Source organism: Pteronotus mesoamericanus, unplaced genomic scaffold, assembly GCF_021234165.1.
Source record: "Pteronotus mesoamericanus isolate MK-2021 breed Mesoamerican mustached bat unplaced genomic scaffold, CSHL_Meso_final scaffold_36, whole genome shotgun sequence".
Lineage (NCBI taxonomy): Eukaryota > Metazoa > Chordata > Mammalia > Chiroptera > Mormoopidae > Pteronotus > Pteronotus mesoamericanus.
In genome coordinates, this window is record NW_026555313.1 from 22,531,031 (window position 1) to 22,546,182 (window position 15,152).

At 49.7% G+C, this 15,152-nt stretch overlaps 1 protein-coding gene across 1 annotated transcript in view; it reads right to left on the reverse strand.

The window, feature by feature from the left end:
- The window catches only part of TMPRSS13 (transmembrane serine protease 13), a 30,136-nt gene extending 15,406 nt beyond the window's left edge, over positions 1-14,730 (reverse strand). Inside the window, exons 1-8 of the mRNA XM_054592619.1 lie at positions 14,710-14,730; positions 7,764-8,013; positions 7,311-7,415; positions 4,857-4,895; positions 4,636-4,758; positions 3,682-3,811; positions 1,681-1,803; positions 660-703 (exon numbers count right to left, since the gene is read on the reverse strand). Coding sequence (XP_054448594.1) covers positions 660-703; positions 1,681-1,803; positions 3,682-3,811; positions 4,636-4,758; positions 4,857-4,895; positions 7,311-7,415; positions 7,764-8,013; positions 14,710-14,730 — 835 coding nt within the window. The remainder of the gene's footprint in view (positions 1-659; positions 704-1,680; positions 1,804-3,681; positions 3,812-4,635; positions 4,759-4,856; positions 4,896-7,310; positions 7,416-7,763; positions 8,014-14,709) is intronic.
- Between the last annotated feature and the right edge of the window lie 422 nt (positions 14,731-15,152).

The window sequence follows — 15,152 nt, forward strand, 5'->3', positions numbered from 1 at the left end:
GCAGCCTGTGGAGTTTGTAAGGAACCAGAGGTGGTCTAGAGGGGTGGGTACTCCATCCATAACACCGTGTGCTTGGCCTTCTCAGAGGAGCACCCCTATCTGATCATTACTGAGAACACAGCACATTCATGGACCAATTAACAGCTTGGGCTTAGGGGTTAGACCCTCGGTCAAATACCAGCTCCTCACCTACCAGAGGTCTGACCTTAAGCAAAGTAAACATTTGTCTCTTTTTAATTAGTGGACAATAACAGTAACTGCCTCATGAGAATTAAACGCAATAGGCACAGTGTCATGCACAGAGAATATACCCAGTAAATATTGATTGTAGATCTAGTTCTTTGCCTATTGATATAGGAGCTTTAGGTAGGCCCAGACCTGCTCTCCCAGCCCTCTGCCTCTGCCCAGCATCCAGATTTGAATGGCTTCTTTGCTGTGAGTGAAGTTGCCGGGCTGAGTGGTCAGGAGAAAGGAAAATGCTATGCTCAAACTGCCCTAGTGCCTTACAGGAATCCTGGCCCTGAAGCAGACCTGCTGGCTACGCCTCTCTTCCCGGTGGACCCCCAGGGTCAGCCATCTTCCCCAAAGAGGTCCCATCACCTTGCCCCCAACTCCCACCCCACACAGGTCACAATTCAGGAGGAAGAGTATCTTCTTACGGGAACACTGAAGGGAGACATACCGCTGGGAAGGGCATTCGGACCTGAAGGAGGAAAGGCAGAAGGTGGGAGAAGGGTACATTAGCCACCTCCTCTAAGAAGCCTCCCCTCACTGAATTCTGCTCGGTTTCTATGCCATTTCTTTTGCACAAGAAAATGGAGATTCTGGCCTTCTCCCTCCTAGTGGATACAGACCCTTCCAGTGCTTTTTCTACAGGAATAGAAACAGCTCAGGGCAAACCATTTCCACTCTTCCCCCCTCCCCACCCCTGACTTTCTAGTTGCAGATTACATACATTGTCCAGATTCACATCCTTTGAACTTATGACTGTTGCCCCAGCATCTTTCCACAACTAAATAGGTAGCCTAACACTCCACTGACAGAGTTCCTTGATGCTCACCAGCAATGTTGCATGCAAATCACCTGGCATGAAGCAGGCTTCCAGGATGCAGCTAATTCACTTCCCTGGACTCCCATTCCTTCTTTCTTTGGAGGCTTGTTTCCTCTCTTGTCTCCCAAGGTAAATGCTGCTAGCTGGTGGATTCCCGCCCCCGCCCCGCCCCCCGCCGCTACCCTTCCCCCTCAGTGGGGCTGAGACAAGTGCGGGGCTGTGATGCAAAGATGACATGTGATGAGGAGGCTCAGGAGGAGGCCAGTGCCTCCCAGATAGGCCTCCTGCCCCTGACCACAGGCGCTTGGCCCTCCCCTGCTACTGCTCTTCCTCCCCACCCTGAGCCCATTCCTTGCAGCCGTGCTCATTCTAATCACCTGGCTAACTGATGGCCCCAAAATGTATTAACTGTCTCTGGCACCAGATAAACTTTTGGGAACATCCCTGACCCCAAGGTGTTTTCTGCACCAAGCCTCAGTAAGAAGTCTTGAGGCAGGTGGTGAGTGCGTTTTGTTTTGGGGATGATCCTTACATTTATGATGGACTTCTAGAGGCTGGGTCCCAGAAAGGCCAAGGGAGAGGGGCCCCCTGACTTCAAAACCCCCTGACCCCCTTATTCCCCTACTCACAGACAGGCAGCCTGGCCTGCCCCTCCACACCTGTAGAGGCTTTCCTGGATGGTAGAGTTGTACTCAGAGATTGAGAAACTGCTGGCCACGTTCCTATAGGCCACCTCGGTCGTCCGGTAAGCACTGTGAGGGAAGACAGGGGAGGGATTGGGGGGAGAGGAATGAGTTCCCTTGAGATAGTGCCCACCCCCAGTCCCCCAGCTGGCATCGGAGTCCTGCCAGTCCTGCTGACAGGTGCCAGGGACTGTCAAGGCCCCATAAGGTCTGGCACCATCCATATAACCCCTGCTACTCGCCCCCCACCAACCCTATGTGTTAGCACAGTTAGTTCTCAAAGTGTGGTCCCTGCCAAGACCTGGCAGCATTAGCACCACCTGAGAATTTGTCAGAAATGCAAATTCTTCTTGGGCCCTACCCCAGACCAATTATATCAGGAAGTCTGGTTCTGTGTTTTAAGGGGCTCTCCAGGTGATGCAGGTGCACGCTCAAGTCTGAGAAACACTGATCTAGCCCTTTTCTATCCAAAATATGATCCATGGACCAGCAGCAGCACCCTAAACCTGTTGAACCAGAGTCTGTACCTTAAAGACCCTCATTAACATGAGGTTTGCACATTGAAGTTGGAGAGCCTTTTACTCACTTGCTGGATCTCAGACCACAATGATAAGAATCACCCCAGGGTGTTTGCTAAGGAGGTTCTAAGTCACAATCCCAGAGATTCTGAATTCGGATGCACTTTAACAAAACCCCAGCTTATTATGATGTGACTGATCCATGGACCACTATGCACCTGGCACTTGTGTGCATTTCTAGAATGTCGTACATCCTTGCATGAGAGCACACCCTTGTGTATACTCTCCCTCTGCCTAGGAGCTCCTACATCCCCTGCTGTCCTCCAAGGGCAGTCAGCCATGCTCTCCATTGTGTACACAGAGCTTCACCCATATTCTGTCATTACACATGACATTGTGCTACACTCAGTGGTTTAAGCATTTCTCACCCATACAATACTGTAGGTTCCCTAAGGGCAGGATCTGGTCTTGTTCCTTTGTGTCTGGTGCCACATATTGAAAGCTCAATGAATGTTCTTTGAATTCTTTGAATAAATGGCACTATCTACTGAAGCCCAAGGGAGGTTCAGACTTGCATAACATCACATAATTAATGATAAAAAATGTCCATGCTCTTCCAACTAGACCACCCAGATTCCCCTTTCACAGGTGGGAACTCTGAGACTGAGGTGGGCACAGAGAACTAGCTCTAAGTCCTAGACCCCCAACCTGGTTTGCTAGGAGCTTCTTCTACAGAGAGCCCACAGTAAGATCCTAAACCTTTTTCCCACAACCTCGCATACATTGATGAACCCCAAAACTATTTGCTTTGAAAGCACAAATCAAGAGGGAGAATGGAGATGACTGTATGGCCTGCAAATTGGGACTCCTTCAAGCCAGAAGGTCATTGTTCATGTATCCTTCCTTCATCTACCAGCATCAGCTTCTTTGTTTAAAATCTTTAGAGTCAAAGATCCTTAGGGCTTTATCTGGTCACACCTGCCTACTTTGTTTCCATCTGATGAGTTCTAGCTCAAGCCATAACTGCTACAGCTCAAAGTCCACTGAAGGATTTGCTTAGCCTGAGCTTCTAGTTCCCAGAAGTGAGAAGACAAGACCTGACCAAATGCCTATCCACCTCAAAGGGCTCCCATGACCATTAAATATGATAAAGGGCATGAGAGTGCTTTGATGCAGAAAACCATCTGGGAATGTGATCCCATTGCAAATCTAAAAAATCACTTTGGCCTCATGGAAATAGCTTGCCCCAGACTTTAAGATCCCATCCCAGGGCCACCATTGTTTTGAATAACTCAAGGGTGTCCTGAGCTAGTGACCTCAACTCTGGTCCCCAAGAGTCTTTTTAATATGAGTTTTCTGCAATGAGCCTGAGACACTTTGCAAAGAGCCAGAGACATCCCTGAAGCCAGAACACTGGGGGAGGTCTTACCTCTCAAAACCCAGCTGTTGGCAGGTCTTCACCGAGTAAGAGTTGTTCCAGTTGTTACTGCAGATAGGAATCCACTGATGGGATGACCCAGAGTAGACTTTAAGCAGAGACTTGTCCCAGTCAAACCTCACTGCAGGGCAAGAAAAGGGCAGAGCAGGTCCTCAGCACTCAGGAAGCTCAACTTTTGGGGGAATGAACTGAGTAAGAATCTGAGAGGCTCCTGCCCTGAGGCTCCTTGCTGAGGCCTGGAAAATATGCAGGAGCTTGGCCCCGAGGTGATCATCAGCCAGTGCTTAGAAGCCCAAGACACTCAGTAAGGGCAGAGCCAAGGTGAGGGGCTGGAGCAGGGCAGAGAGCTCTCCATCCAACAGGACCCAGGGGACCATTCTTGGGAGAAGGGGCAGGCACTGCCAGAAGCTGTCACCCCTAGAGGGCAGTGACATGCCCAAATGAGAGACTGACTAGGGGAATAAGGTCTATGATCTGACTGAGTGTTCACTAGGTAGGTTCAATCACAGATGGTTGCAGCCATGGGCCAGGACAAATATAAATGCACAGGTAGGATGGATGGGACATGCACCCACAGACATTCACATCAGGCCTATACACAAACATCTGTGAAAGCCACTGAGAACCAGAGCTCAATGACATTTGTGCTCATCTGGGCCAGCCATTTACAAACTACCTTCATGAAACTATAGGGGTGAAAGTCAGAGGTCACATGCAAGACAAAGAGGAGTGGCACATAGACTGAGGCCTAGAGAAGATAAGTGGTTTGCCCAGGTCACACAGTACTTAAGGCCAGATTTTACACATAAGGTTTCCATGGCTAGAACCCAGATCCGCTGATTCTCTGTCCATTGCCTCCCATTTGAGTTTTCAGTCACCAGGGTACATACATATATGTGCCCACACATGTGTATGCACAACTCTCCCCATGCCCAGCCTGCTTACCACAGCCCAGCTCATCACTCTTCAGCTTGCAGTCCACCACTCCATCACAGCGCACAGCATGCATGGGGCAGCTCTCTACTGGCTCCTTGTACTTGATCCCTGTGTGGCCCCGCCAGAAGTAGACTGGAAAAGATGAAGCAGACATCCAGCTGCATCACAGCTGGCCCCAGAGACACAAGGCACTGAGCAGCCCAAGGCCCTGGGGTTTCTGAGACACCGACCTGCAATCCCTCTTGGACTCTGGGGCTCTCGTCCCCCATCTGTATGGAGAAAAAGGCTTCTAAGGAATGCTCCAGAATGCTCCAGAAACCTCCTGCAAGCAGGGCAGCACAAGGCAGACTCAAGCAGCCACCCAGAGAAAGAGAAGGAGAGAGAGAGAGAAGGAGGGAGATATGGAAGTGGATGCTACTTTGGGAGCTCCTGTGTCCTACGTGCTGGCCACAGTGGTGGCCAGAGAAACCACCTCCTCCAGTATCCCAGAGGTCCCCTTCTCAGAACACTTCTGGCCTCTATCTCTGTGCTATGCAGGGTGACAGAGAAATTTCTAAATCTACAGTCACACCTGCAACCACTCCCTGTTCTTTTTTCTCCAAGGTGGTCCTTCCAGCCTCAGAAGCTCCTGGATTTTCTTCCTTCTCCTCTTCCCTAAAAGGGATGTCTTCTATACTCAGTTTTTGCCTCATCACTCGTCTTTATGCTTTTAAATGCCTTCCCACTCAAAAAGCAACTCTAGATGGCTAATGCCCAATGTACAAGCTTTACAAACCATCTGTGAAAATCAGCCTCATGACTCCCTGTGTCTCTAACACCTATTTCTTTCCAGACTATGAACCATCATCCCTTTGGCCTGGAGATACTTCCCTTTGGATGCCAAAGAAACCTGAGTTCTGACTCTTCACCCTGCCTGTCCTCTAAACTGACTCCTGGCCCTGACCCTCCACTTCTCCTCGTGGCCCCACCATTCTCTGTCACCCAAGATGAAGGCCACCCTTATGTGACTGCTCCTTTCAGGTTCAGGCACTGGTTACTCCTAACCTCTTGGACGGGTCCCTATCCTCTGTGCCCTGGTTCTCCCCCCTACCCCCGCAATGACCTGCACACTGAGCCTGCCACTTGATGTGTAGTGGGGAGAGCTTTGAATGGTGAGTCAGGGCTCAGGTTCTAGTCCTGACCCCCTGATGTAGCTGCTCAGTGACCACCTCCCTGGTGCTGGGAGGCCTAAGAATCAGAGGACTTCAGGGAATGTTGTGAACCTTGCTGAGAGCTATAAGCAGTCAGGAAGCCTGCCCTCAGATGCCATCTCACCCCCCACAGGTTATTTCCTATCGCTCTCAGTGGACTGTGGGCTTTTCCCTGGAGGGTTCCCTGGGTTGGAATGGGAGGGAAAGGAGGGCAGTGAGTCTCAAAGGAGGTTCACATGGATACCATTTGGCAGGCCTTTATATGCATCACAACAAGCCTCCACCTTGTCAGACAAGTGGGGAAGGGAGGCTCAAGGAAACCAATGAACTTGCTAAGGTGCCACAGCTGGCAGGCAGCAGAGCCGGGTGCTTCAGCAGCTCTGCGCAGTACTGAACCTGTGTTCTCAACCAGCACACAGCTTCCTCCAGCATGACACTCTTTCTCAAACACTCATGCTGCTAGGTATTTCTATAGGGTCACCTTACCCTGTGCTCACCACATTGTGCTGACTCTTTAATGGAATCCTTACCCCTCAGCCCAGCATTTGCAGCTTTCTATAACCTAGTCATGCCACCCCCAAGCAAACAGCAGCCCCCAGGCCCCCAAATGGTTATCAGGTCCCTCCTCTCTCCTCATGCCACCCGGCCAACCTGCCCCAGGTTTCCTGAAGCTGGTCATCCCAGGTTTCCTGAAGCTGGTCAGAGGCCTGGTGCCAGATGCTCTCCCATGTTCCAGGTCCTTGTCTGGCCTCATGACCTTCATGAGCCTCTGCCTCCCCAGGCCACACAGCTGTCACCTCTTTCTAATGGTCCCACTCAAATGCATTTGGCTTTCTTTCATTCCAGCTATGCCCCGCCACGAGACAATATTCTCCTTGAGGGCAGGTGGTATGATGTGTGTTCCCATTTTGTTCCCTCCCATTGAACTGGGTTCACAGTGGGCTCCCCGACAGAAAGCCCAAGGACATGTCCTGAGGATCTTTTCCAAAGAAAGGGGGGAAATTGTGGGTGCCTGATTCTCTGATCTCATTGACAGAAAATGTCTGAGAAACTTTTTCTAATCAGGTTTTTTATGTCTGTTTTTAATAACTAGCATTTTAGAGTGGAATTTTGTGCCAGCCATTGTGCCATTATTTCATTTATTCCTCATAACCCTGAGAAGTCTTTATGAGGTTTACTGGGCATATAATAAGTTTGAATGAATGAATGAATGAATGAATTTAATCTCATTTGAAAATGCAGAAACTGAGCTTTGAGTGGTAAACTAATCTGCTCGGGTAAGCTGCACAGTAAGAGGCACAGATGGGACTCAAACCCAGGTTTCTCTGATCTCCCACACTCTTAACCCCATCCTTCCACAAGGACCTAGGGGCAACATGGTCCAAGGCCACTTGCCATAGTTGCCTTGTGTCTTCCTGCTGTGTGCCCCATCCTCAGACCCTATTCCACACAGGCAAGGACCAGAACCACCCCTGCTCCCTCCATGAAACTCACAGAGGATGATGAGTGATACCACCAGGGCAATGAGGAGGAGGATGCATCCGATGAGCGGCAGCCTCTTCTGGCCCTCCTGCCAGGTGAACTTGGGCAAGCTGACACCTAAGAGCAGGGCAGCAGCGGGGAAGGGTGAGGCTGTGGGAGTGAGGTCCTGCCCTGTGCAGCCTAGCAGGGAGCCTGTGCCCTCGAGGTCTGCACTCTGACCCAGACTGTGCAGCCTCCAAACTGACACCTACTTTGTTGGTCCGGTTTCTTAGCCTCTCCCCCATTTGCCCCAATGCCTGCCCCTACCTCCCTAGGACCTCTACTGCTACCCCTGACCATTCCCTCTCCTTCCCACACATCATTATCCAGGGAGGAGATGAGGAGCAGAGAGTGCCAATGCCAAGGCTCCCTCAACCCCTGGACTTCTCCCTGCTCCTCTTGCTTTCCCTGCAGCATCCCTCTTACCTGGGGTCTCCCCAGTGGCCCTGGTGGCTGGTGCTGATGTGGCAGGAGATGTCCGGACAGGTGGGGCCCTCACTGGTGTCGCTCTAACAAGGTACATCCTCGTTGGAGAGGATGCTGTGGAGGCTGACCTAGCAGACGACGACCTGCCAGATGATGACCTGGAAGGTGATGCCCGGGATGGGGCTGCCCGGCCGGGGGCTGCCCGGCCGGGGGCTGCCCGGGCTGGAGACGTCCTTGCGGGGGAAGCATTCTGAAAGCAGAATGAAGGCATCCCTTAGGCTGCACCCCTGCCAGCCCACCCGGCTGTCGGCCCTGCTGAGCTAGGAGAGAAACATTCCAAGGCAAGTGCTAGGCAGTGAGCAGAGCCACCAGACAGGAAAACACTGGAGAAGACGAGTGTCCAAGGATGGAATGAAGTTCAAAGATCCTACTGTCCCCAGCTCCCGACAGTCTTTTCCTGTCACAGGGACTTGCAGAGGTGAGCAGAGGGCAGTGGTCCATCTGCCTGGGGCTTGGGGGCACCTGCTTCAGTTACACATGTCTAAGGACCCTCAAAGAAGAGGATGCTGGACTGACTCCTGACTCTGAAGGTCGCTCAAAGAGATGTGGTCGCCTATGGGGAAAGTAACTGGCTTTTCTGCCCTCTTACCTTCCTGCCCCCTTCCCTTCCTGCCCCTTTCTTTTGTGAATGTGTGTTAGCTTTTAAGATATTGTCCTTACTATGAGCTGTCATCAAAAAGTGTAAAAAGTGCTGCTTAGGAAAAGCCCTGACCTGCCTTGTACCCACCATTCTCAGTAGCCCCTGAATTCACACGAGTGAACACATGCACATTCACACATGCACACAGGCACACCCCAGTGCATCAGGGACACTGGAAAGGCAAGATGCAAGAGGGAGGAAGGGGTGGACTGGGGTATGATTCCACCACTCTTGGGCAAGATCCTTAATTTATATTAGTACTTAGTATATTAATTTATACATGGTACTTTAATATATAGTCATAATTATATTTAGTGCTTTAATGTACAGTCATAGAGAACTTGGCCTGCACTAAGTGTGTTATGTATATTTACTTATTTAATCATTAGAACAACCCAATGAGGTAGAAATTTTCATTATACCCATTTTGCACAGGGGGAAACACGCAGCGAGACTAAGCAACTGACTAAGCTAGCAGAGCCAAGATGCGAGCTCGGGAAGTCAGGTTCTGGAGGCCATGCTCTAACCACTAAGGCTTGCTGCCTTGTAGGGGAGGGATGTATGAGATAATGCAGCAGCTGGTCATAGCAGGCAATCAATGAGCACCAGCCTTGTTGCTTCCTGGCAACCCTGAGCCTTTGGGTAGTCTAAATCTGGAAGAGGGAACCACTGGGCAGCTGGGCCTAGGAGAAGTGCCTGAGCAGTCTCTGCCGGCTGTGAAGCCCTGGTCTGCAAGACCCTCAGCCCCTGTCACCAGTTCAGGCATCTTCTCACCTCCCTCTGGCTCCTTACAGAGATCTCGCCCCACTCCTTCACACCATTTCTGCCTCTTAACTTCCCTCTAGAAGTCTCCAGAGCATCTGGGGAAGCTGGGAACTGACCTGGCCCTGGGGCCACATCTGACCCTCACTATAATTTCTGCTGAAATCATACTGCATGGCTGCTCAGAGCGCAGGACTCCTGGGAGTAGCAGGAATGGTGAGGAGGGGGGCACACCTGTGCTTGGGAGCTCTGCAATGGGGACACCGTCTGGAGGGGTGCATGGAGGACACAGGATCTAGACCTCTGGTCCTTCTGCCTGTGCCTCCCTCACCTTCAATTGTGCTTAAAAGCATTTGACATTATCACTAAGCAGACCAGTTACTAAGAAGTTCTCATTAAAATATCCAGCCCAAGTCAATACCATCATCCCAACCAGGCAGGCGCAGTTTTTTGTTTGTTTGTTTGCTTGCTTTGTTTTTGTTTTAATTCCCTCTTCTAAGAGTCAGAGGTAATTGATTTGGTCACTTCCTCATTTTTCTGGAGTCTGTGGGGTGAATTCAAGGAAGAATTCCCAGTCCCTGATCACACTCAGCTTGCCAGAGGCAGGGACCAGGAGTGACTTCCATAGGAAGTCACTGGAGCTGATCAGTGGATGCCCCAGCTAGATGAGCAGGGCACGGTTAAGTGTGTTTAGCTGCTTGCCACTGCTTAACCAGAACTCAGATACCCCCTCATACACATTGTTTCATTTCCACAAAATGAAAACAGAGTAGCCGCTGGAATGCTCAAGGGGAACAGGGCTGGGGAGGGGCAAGGAGAAGTAGTGAGGCTATGCTGAAGCACAGGGTACACCAGTTGACAGCACTTGAGGCAGGCAGACCTTGGTCCCAACCCTAGGCCTAGCAGCATGACCGTGGGAAAGCGACATGACGTTCCTTTTTCTTAATCTGTAGAATAGGACTAACAATTTTGAGACCTCAATGAAATAAACAGGGAACGCTTGCCCATGCCTGGCACATAGCAGCAGGGCAGGAATGAGTCATTTCTCTCCCCCTTTGCACTGCTACAACAGCACCAATTGTGCTGAGACTGAACAGCCGTGAGGTGTGACCAAAGGGCTAAGGGTAGTATGAGCTCATTTTGGGGAGAAAAGGAGGTGCTGGACAAAGGCCAGGTTGAAATCCTTCAGAAAGAGGGACAAGCCCTGGCCTTCCCACAAGTGGGAGCCCAAGCCTTGGCATCTGCCCAGGACAGTGGCATTGTGGCATTCGACTGGCCTACCCTTTGTCCCTGTTATGTTCTCATAGTCTTTCCCAGCCTCAGGGAGGGAATTCTCATTGTTCAATTTGATAAAGTGATAATAGTTTATATAGGTGTAACACTTGACAGTTTACAATAAACATCCATGCCTCTGGCCTCATGAGGTCCTCACGAGGTCCTCACTCCATCCCTGAGAGATTGACACTTTTAGAAGCACATTTTTACGATGAGCAAACCCAGCTCAGAGCTTAGATCGCTCAGAATCACATAGTCAGGAATCTGGCCCAAGGCTGTGTGCATCCAAGTCCCCTGCCTTCACAGGTTGGCAGCAAGAGCCTCCTGGTGCAGGCTTTTCCCTGAACCCAGGTGCAAGTACTCGTTATGCATTTGTGCCGTGGCTGAGAACTTGGCACTTGCACCGTGGGAGCACCACAGGGAGCTTAGGAATGGGACTGGGGGTTCCCACAGGGATCTTGGTCTTGCTGAACTTGCCAGTGGGAACCAGAGTTGGGTCCAGTGACCTGCCAGGACCAGGCAGAACCTGATGGATGGGAGCAGCAGTGTCACAGTCATCAAGGACACTCCGAGACAGCTGGTGACTCTGGGCAAGTGATATAACCTCTTTATACCTCGGTTTCCTTAACTGTACAGTGAGCCAGTCACCCTGCTTCATAGCACTGTAGTGGTAGATGGTACATGTAAAGTAAGGCCTTGGTGACCATTAGCTCTGATGGTGACTGTTTGTCTCTCTGTTTGTTTGTTAAAGATGCTGGGCTAGAAATAGAAAAATATGTGTTCAAATATGACTTCATCTGCTTGGCTGACAAGGCCCAGCATCCAGGGTTCCTGGACTGGATTCCATCCTATCCCCCATCCTGCACATCTGGCTGGGCATGGTCCACCTCCATGTGATGGGGGAACTCAAGAGTTGGAAAATCTTAGTTTTAGGTAATAATTAGTAAGCTTAGTAATGAATGCATGTAAAGAGGTATTGTTTTAGGAACTGAAGATAAGACCCACCCTGATGCCAGAAGACCACTAGGAATTTGATCTTTGTGTCCCAGGGGGACTGTAAGCAATCAAGATGGTATCTGAGCCATTGTGTTCCAGGGAGAGACATCCCACCGCCCAAGACACAGGACACAGATAAAGAATCGCCCAGCACACAGATGCCCAGGACACAGATAAACAATCACATGTCAACAGGTCAGTAGATGAAAGGATGCTAGGGGAATTTCCAGACTGCAGCTTTTATCTGATTAACCTTTTTCCTGAGTTCCAAATCATTCACCTACACTTTTTTTCCCCCTGAATTCCAAACCGCTTACCTACACCTTTCCCCTGCTTTCTTGAAATGACATGTAAGATGGTCTTTTAGGGTACATAACCCTCTGTCTTCTCAGATTGTCAGCCATCTGAATAAAGTACCAATAAAGATTCAGTCTCTGTCTCTGCTTATTGGCTCTGGTGGTGACAGGCAGCACGAATGCCAGCTTTTCCAGTTTCACATTGTTAGTGTACCAAGAGGAAGCTGTTTTGCCAAAACAAGACACTTAAGCTAAGTGGCTATTGTTACATCAGTTGGCCTTCCTGCCCAGTGCCCCAGCCTGGTCCCCCCACACACACACTCCCACACAGTCACACTCACGTTTACCTAGTCACAGGAACAATGCAGGGAGGACCCAGGTGGAAGTCTGCTTAGCACCAATGACAACATGAAACAGAGGCCTCAGGTGACAGCTGCTTGCCTGCAGGAGCGAAGGGCAGGTGCAAGGGATCCTAAAGGTGCCTGCACTATGAAGTCTGGGGGATGGCAGAGAGACCTGAGCCTACTGGTCTGCCATCTTGGGAGCCAGCCCAGCCCTCTCCCGGGAGGGCACCTCATCTGAACCATTCCTGAGGCCTCCCTCCACTGTCCTGTCCACAGCATCTGTGGTCTCAGGCAGGGTCAGAACTTGTTCCAATTTAAGAGCCAGTATAAAAAAAATTAATTCTGCAAAGGATTATTGCTTTTTATCAGTGACTCCACTTCAGTCTTTCTTTAATAAACATTGTCTGTCTTTAAGCATGGAGAATGTGACTAATTTTGAAAAAACATGAAATACCTACTATTTCTCAAAAACAGATATGCCTATCCAGTGTGGTGCACCTGTAATCCCATTCTATGTAATTTGAGAGACTGTCATGGGACCCCAAAGGGGCTTCCAGGGGCAATTTGTCCAACACTTTGACTTGGTAGGCAGAAAAACTTAGGCATGCAGAGGAGAAGATATTTGTGAAAATTTTAGAGGAGTCAAGACTAGATGATAGATGATGAGGATAACAATAAATCTTAACTCTCTTTAAATATATCTTCTCTATCTCTATTTCTGTTTATGGCAGGTGCTATTCTAAAGGAGCCTTACATGTGAAACTACTCTAAGACTCCTTCAAGTAGATGTGATTTTTATTTGACTTTACAGATACCCAAAGTCACAGTTAACCAGGAACTGTATCAGTGTTCTGTCCACCACATTGTGCAGCTCCTGTTTTGAATACAGAGAAGCTGAGAAAGTTTTCCATCCCTTTTCCAAGATATGCCTGAAGACCCAACCGGCTCACATAGAAGCTTCACTGGGACACCATCTTCCTCACAATTTTATAGAGCTGAACAACAATGAAGCCCTTAGGGAGAAGATGTGGCCTTAGAGGACCAGTTCTCCCCCTCAGCTCCTATTCAATTTCATCAATTTTAAGAAACCTGTGGCAAATATGATTGAGGCAGCTCTCCCTGCCCCTACCACAAGCTCACTATTTTAGCAGTTCTGCCCTAAACAAGGGGTTAAATTTAAGAAGTTTAAACAAGGAAGTAGTGATTCACTTCTTTCATTTCAGTGTAAGTTAAGACAGTCTCCCAGAATTAACATGGCACCAACCACACAACTTGACACTTAATTCCACCAATAATGGAAAGACTGTTCTTCAACCCTGTGTCGCACCTGTGTCCTTCCATATTGGTCCCTGACTCTGGACAGAAGGGCTTCCCAGGCTGACATCCCTCTGTCACCCTGCCCCAAGAACTGGCCCTACCACCCTCCAGACAGCTCAGCTGTTCTCACTCTCTGTTTTTAGACACCACCACATTTAGATTCCCACCAAGTTACCAAGGAACATGATTGTGACTGTGGCTTCAGTGTCCCCATGCCCCAGACAAAACACTCTCTTTGTACATCACACTTTTTGCTTACTATAAGTGCCAATGTGCCCCAGAGGCCTGGGATCAAATGACCTTGGTGGATGGAGACATGAACCAAATAGACCAGAGCAGGGAGCAGGGGACAAAGCCTGGGAAATAAAAGTCAAGATGGGGCTGATGAATGATGGGGGAGATGATGGTAAAAGTTACAGAAACACATCTGGGGTTCAGAATGGACCACATGCAAGAACATAGGCTAAGCTGATCCTTCTCAAAACCAGCATTGCCCATTCTTCCCAGAGTCCCAGATTCTACCACTTCAGTAAAGAGAAAGACAAGATGAAAAGAAGGAGAAAATAAGACCTAAGGAGAAGTTAGAGCCTGAAGGAATGTCCCCTAAGAAAAGAAAGCTGAGGCACAGTTGAACAAAATCTTTGGAAGCCGTCATGTGTATGTGACTGGCTTTTCCACAGAACACCTTCAGTGGCTCTCTACCACCACCAAGAGCAGAAGAAGAGGACAGAAACATGAACTGTGGCAGAAGGAGTTGTGGATAGATGCAAGACTAAGTGACCAAGAGAGATTGAAAAATCCCCCTGATCGTAAATGCACACAGTGACATTTGTAAGGATGATTTATGAGTCTAGTGAGGGCATAGCGAAGATAACCTAGAAGCCCAGTTAAAATGCTAAAGTTCCCTGATTCTCAAACCAGTAGAAGTGACCACTACCAGCATAAATTTCCTTCCTGGGGAGCTCACAGGACAGAGAGCAGAAGCCCAGTATTCAGCCACACAAGCCTGGGGTGATTCCTGACAAGACCTTAAAACCTATCAGCTTCTTGTTCCTTCCTAGAAAAGTATCCCCTAGGAACCATGATAAAAGGAGGCCAAGCAGTCTTGATTCCAAGTAGCTTCAAAGTAGAAAAGGCACATTCAATTCTCCCCCCCACACCTGGGCCCACAGGTAGCAGTGCCCCACCTATCTCCCAGCCCTATCCCTGCTTCCTCAGCGCCAGGAGGCTCTGGCCCCTGGCCCAGGGACACTCACCGGGTAGCTGTCCCTTTCCATGGTCTCCCAAGGTGTGAGGCTTCCAGACTCAGCTGATATCGATGGGAAGATCCATGTTGGCCCCTGGCTTCCCGGGCATGTGAGGAAAAGGGGGCTGGAGGGCCGAGGGCCAGCCCCCACCAGAAGGGTGGGGAAGCCGTTGGGAGGTTGGGACGGTGTGAGGTAATCCCAAGTATAAACAATCGGGCAGAACTAGCCAGACCTGTCCCTCACCCCTCCCCCTCTTCCGAGGCCATCCCAGTTACTCAGCGAATACCAAATGAGTGTAGACTTTACTCCTGAAACTGCTCCCACAGAGTCAGTCAGTTGTGGGAAAACCCAGGGTTCCAGAACGCAGTTTTCAGAGGGAGATTCTGAGAGAAAGAACTCAGGACCTATGAAGACAATCTAAAAGCAGTGGACCTTAGCCCCTAAAACAGGTG